Source organism: Pangasianodon hypophthalmus, chromosome 3 (assembly GCF_027358585.1).
Source record: "Pangasianodon hypophthalmus isolate fPanHyp1 chromosome 3, fPanHyp1.pri, whole genome shotgun sequence".
Taxonomy (NCBI): Eukaryota; Metazoa; Chordata; class Actinopteri; order Siluriformes; family Pangasiidae; genus Pangasianodon; species Pangasianodon hypophthalmus.
Genome location: NC_069712.1, coordinates 4149872 through 4154795, shown reverse-complemented (window position 1 = coordinate 4154795; position 4924 = coordinate 4149872). Strand labels below are relative to the sequence as shown.

Genomic DNA, 4924 nt, shown 5'->3' with positions numbered 1-4924 from the left:
CTCGTTGTGTAAACAGATATGAGTTCGTTATTGGAATGGATTCAAATGTTCAGTAAGAGGGAATGAAAGCTTAATATGCCGGTGCTTCCTGTCTGAATATATGACACACACACACACACACACACACACACACACACAATATATGACACACACACACACACACACACTGGAATAAAAGCTAATTAATAAGTGGTTATAGAGCCGGCGTCGCCCTCCGCTACAACAGCAAACACTAACAGCGCTTATAGCGTGTTCATGAACTGCAGAGCAGCAAGTTGTATAAATTGAATTTAATATGTACATTTTCTTATATATTAAACCATTTTGTTTTGTTTTTTTTTTTTCCCTTCCCCTGAGGAATGTGACTACATTTCAGAGTACCATGTTTTTTTTTTTTTTCTGGTTACATGCAAGACAGGATGTACCATATAAAACCGTATCTGCATATGGACACCTGACCATCACATCCATCTGTGGTTGTTGAAAATCCCATTCCAGATTTATTCCCTCTGCTGTTAGGCGCTGATGTTGGGATGGTGAGGAGGTCTGGGGTGCAGTCGGCATTCCAGTTCATCCCAAAGGTGTTCAGTGGGGTTGAGGTCAGGGCTCTGTGCAGGACACTCGAGTTCTTCCACTCCAACCTTAGCACACCATGGAGGGCCCACATATGGGTGTGATGGTCAAACTTTTTGACATAGTGTACATGTGTAAGACTTCAAACTGAAGATCTCACCTACAGCTTCAGAAGCACCGTACTCACACACCCGCTGAAGGATTATGTGCTGCTGAGGGCGATCCAGCGTTCAGATGTTATCTGGTCAGTAGTGGTCCCTTTCCACTGAACAGGGTAAAGGGAAGCTTAATAAATATTCTCTCTCTCTGGGATTCTTAAACTTATTTGCAGGAAAATAAAAAAAAAATCTCCCCAATAAAGATTTCTTTCAGAAACAGCAACTTTCAACTATTTAAATATTGGATATAATTAAATATCGACTATATAATTATTTAAATCTTTACAACAATTTATTGAAGCCAGAGTTTTTTTGGTTTTTTATATGCCTCCACTGCTAGGTGATGGAGGCATTATTTATTTATTTATTTGGTTATATGGTTATCTGTCCATCTAAGATTCTCTGAAACTTTCTCTGAATTAGTTTTTCCTTCAATGGCCTCCTTGCTGTTTAAAGCATAATTTAAGGGAACTTAAATCAGTAACCAGAAGGATTAGCCTTGAGACATCCTTGTTGATGCAGATGGTATCGAGTCCCACTTCTTATTTATTTATTTATTTATTTTTTAATCGCAATTAGATTCAATTTGGCTTTAATTGTAGGGTTCTTCGATTGTTCCTCTGGAAGGGGATCCTTAAAGGTTCTATGTAGAATCTTTTTAGGAAGCATGAGAACTGGTTCAGACTTCTTAAAGATAGATAGATAGATAGATAGATAGATAGATAGGTTTAGTGTCACAGTTGGGACACAGTCTAATAGAATAATATAAATGATCAAGGACGGTCACCTTGGGAGCTTATTGCATATAATTTTACCAGATGCTGCATTGTGAGCTGTTTAGGGCACAGGTTCCCAGACCTGGTCTTAGAGAACCTTCTGTCCTACACATTTTAGCATTTCCCACACACCTGATTTAACTAATCAGCTAATTAACAGCCCTTCCTGAGTTAAATCAAATATAAAAAAATCCACAATGTGTCAGAAACTGGGGTCTTGGGGTAACTCCAGGACCAAGGTTGGGATTCTGTGGTTTAGGAAACCGCTGTACGATGGGGTGCTGTACATTGTAGCACCCTGCGCACTTTAACGGTGCTCTAACACACCTGATCGAATTCAGGAACGAATATTAATTAGTTTTAGTTAAATCCGGTGTGTTAGAGCAGAGAAAACACTAAACTGTGCAGGATAAAAGGTTGTCGAGGATCAGGGTATGAAAGTTGAACTCTAATGATATGGATCCATATCGATCTCACATGGTTAAGGACTTGAACTAGATCAGAGTATTAAAGTGTTACTGCAAGAGTGTTGAGGCTAAAACATTCAGTTACGCATACTGATAGTCTGAGAAACTCACTTTCAGTTAAGGAACATTAGCAGTGTTCGCATTTTTGGACAACTTGCCTACTTGAAGAAAACTGTAAAATGTTTATATTGAAATATCTGATGTATTTAGTGATTTGTTGATTCCTGTGAGACGTCGATCACAGAAAGATATCGCGAGTGCAGTTACAACAAAACTCAGTCAAGAAACCATCTTATCATAATATACAAAATTTTATTATAAAAAACGTCTACACAATATTTCAAAGCTCAACGTCTAAAAAATTGTTTTGAGGATTAAACTACACATCCGTGTTCCTCGTTTTTCCTTACAATGCCAGTGGAAACAAATTTCATAGAGACAAGAGAGAAACCACAGCTTGAGATATTTAAAAAAAAAAAAAAAAAAAAAAAAAAAAAAAGAGGCAGTGCTTAACAAAACCGACTGTTAAATTTACAAAACAGTACATGACCTGAATATGTATTTCATCTATACACATCTCTGTACATGTTTTGAAAAAAAAAAAAAAAAAAAGTTATTTATTTTTTTAAAAAGAAACGCTTTTCACATTGCTTTGCAAACAAATCAACACAAAATTCCTGATAAATTTACTCGTCGTCGTCATCATCCAGGTCGTCGTCTTCCTCCTCATCCTCTTCATCCTCGTCTTCATCGTCATCATCTGTGACTTCTGCCTTCTTGCCCGCTGGCCGCCCTGGTCCGCCTTTCTTCGCACCGTCTGTCTTTCCTCCCTTGGCGCGGTACGCAGCAATGTCCTGAAGTTCAGAAATGTCACGTCAGGAACATAGGAAGTGTAACAAATCTGTCTAAAACATGTCTTCTTTAAAAAAAAACCCATACCTTCTCGTATTTCTCCTTCAGCTTCATGGCCTTCTGCTCGTACGGAGTTTTATCCTTGGCTGATAGTTTGGACCACTGGTCACCCAGCTTCTTCGCAACATCACCGATAGAGATGCCCGGGTTCTCGCTCTTCACCTTTGGCCGGTGATCAGAGCAGAAGATGAAGAATGCAGATCTGCACAGAGAACCAAAAAAAAATTTCCTCAAACAATCCTGTATGTTTATTGATTAAGATTAATCAATGTATTTATAAAAAGGTATAAATAAAAGATTATAGACGTTAAACGTACGGTGGTCTCTTGGGTGCGTTCGGGTCCTTCTTCTTCTTCCCTTTCTTTGCGCCTTTGGGTGGCACGTAGTTTTTCATCTCCCGGTCGTAACGTACCTTGTCGTTTTTGGCCATTTCCTCAAACTTTGATTTCTCCTTAGGAGACATGGTCTGATGGAAGGAAGGAATTAGGAAAGCAAACATCAATTTCACCACAATTATATATGAATCATTTCCTCTTTCTCTAAGTCCTGGATATTTATTTATTTATTTATTTTAGTTAGTTAGTTAGTACATGGACACTAGGGGGCGCTCTGGAGCAAAGCAACTCATAAGAACCAACCAGGAATTAAAAACAAAAACATGACCTCAATCCCAAATGACTCAAAGGAGAGCAAGCTTCCTGCTCACCACACACGCTATATATATATGTAAAAACTACATTTGTGTGGTTTTTTTTTTGCTTGTTCAGTTTAAACTGCTCACCTTCCATCTCTCGGCGCATTTCTTGGAGAACTCGGAGAAGTTGACCGCCGTGTCCGGGTGCTTCTTCTTGTGCTCCTCCCGGCATGTCTGCACAAAGAAGGCGTAGGACGAAGTCTTCCCTCTCGGCTTATTCGGATCTTTCCCCATAACTTTCAAAGTCTGGAAATGTGTAAAAAAAAAATTATTATTGTTATTAAAAAGTTTGGTTAAACGAACAGAAACACACACACGCCAAAGCACACACGAAAACAAGTCGTTTGGTAACGTCACTGAGGCGCAGAGGCGCAGGTCTAAACTGGTTTAATCCGATCGAGTTCCTGCTCCGTTTCCTCAGAACAATAAACAGCCCTCCATTTTTATTTCCCGCCTAAACTGCTGACGAGCAACTCTACAGCCTGTTCAGGAAAAAATTACGCGTTTGTAAAAGCTAGATTTAACATCCATGTTGTTGAAATAGCACCTTTTTTTTTCATGTGTGTGTTTTTTTTACGTTTTAAAACTGCTAGCTTGACTTTGGCGCGACTTTCGTTAGCCACAATGCTAACCGAGTTTTTTTTTTTTTTTTTTTACCTCAGCACTGTACGGCGCGCGCGCGCTCTCTCTCTCTCTCTCTCTTTCTCACTAAACTACAACGTTAAACTTGAATACACATATAAAACTAAACAAAAAAATGTTTTAACCGTACAACTCGATTTAATTTATTTATATATACTTGTTTATGTTTGCAAGTTAAACATACAAGTCTATATACTTTTAAAAATAGCAAGAAAATCCCTGGCTTGCCTTTTTTTTTTTTTTTTTTTAAACTATCAGGAGAAAAAAAACACAGTAAACACACAAACTCGGTTTTCAGCAATGCAATGCAGTAATAAATTTTTTTATATATCTATTTATATGTATTTACAGCTCTATAGGTTGTAAACTCACCTGTACGTGTTGAATATTCACTCAGTTCAGTACAAGCAGAACTTCTCTCAGGTGCTGTTTTGTATGTGGTGCAGGGCGTACAAACTTGATCAGAGTGCACCAACGGCTCCTCCCTCGAAGCCTCAATCTGATTGGCTGGAAAGCGTTCAAAAATAGAACGCGTTGTTCCTATTGGCTGCTGGATGCAACAACACGTAGCCCACGTCCCTAAGAGAATAAACGGTTAACACCCAGGCTGGGTTCCAAAACGAGCCCAGATCGAATACGTAGTGCATTACGTAATAGTGAAGATGCACCCTATCTAGTGCACTTATACAGTGAGCACGATGA

At 38.8% G+C, this 4924-nt stretch overlaps 1 protein-coding gene across 1 annotated transcript; it reads right to left on the bottom strand.

Annotated features, from left to right (window-relative positions):
* Window positions 1-2266: 2266 nt before the first annotated feature.
* On the bottom strand, window positions 2267-4744 carry hmgb2a (high mobility group box 2a). Its single transcript, XM_026944471.3, has 5 exons — window positions 4595-4744; window positions 3668-3826; window positions 3204-3352; window positions 2914-3088; window positions 2267-2828 (listed from the first exon to the last, which is right to left on the bottom strand). The coding sequence occupies exons 2-5, from the start codon at window positions 3812-3814 to the stop codon at window positions 2661-2663; spliced, it is 639 nt and encodes a 212-aa protein (XP_026800272.1). The 5' UTR covers window positions 3815-3826; window positions 4595-4744; the 3' UTR covers window positions 2267-2660.
* Between the last annotated feature and the right edge of the window lie 180 nt (window positions 4745-4924).

Coding starts and splice junctions, on each gene's coding strand:
- hmgb2a (XM_026944471.3), bottom strand. CDS start 3,814: ATGGGGAAAGATCCGAATAAGCCGAGAGGGAAGACTTCGTCCTACGCC. Junction 3,089..3,203: donor AACGCACCCAAGAGACCACC/GTACGTTTAACG, acceptor TTCTCTGTGCAG/ATCTGCATTCTTCATCTTCT. Junction 2,829..2,913: donor TGAAGGAGAAATACGAGAAG/GTATGGGTTTTT, acceptor TCTGAACTTCAG/GACATTGCTGCGTACCGCGC.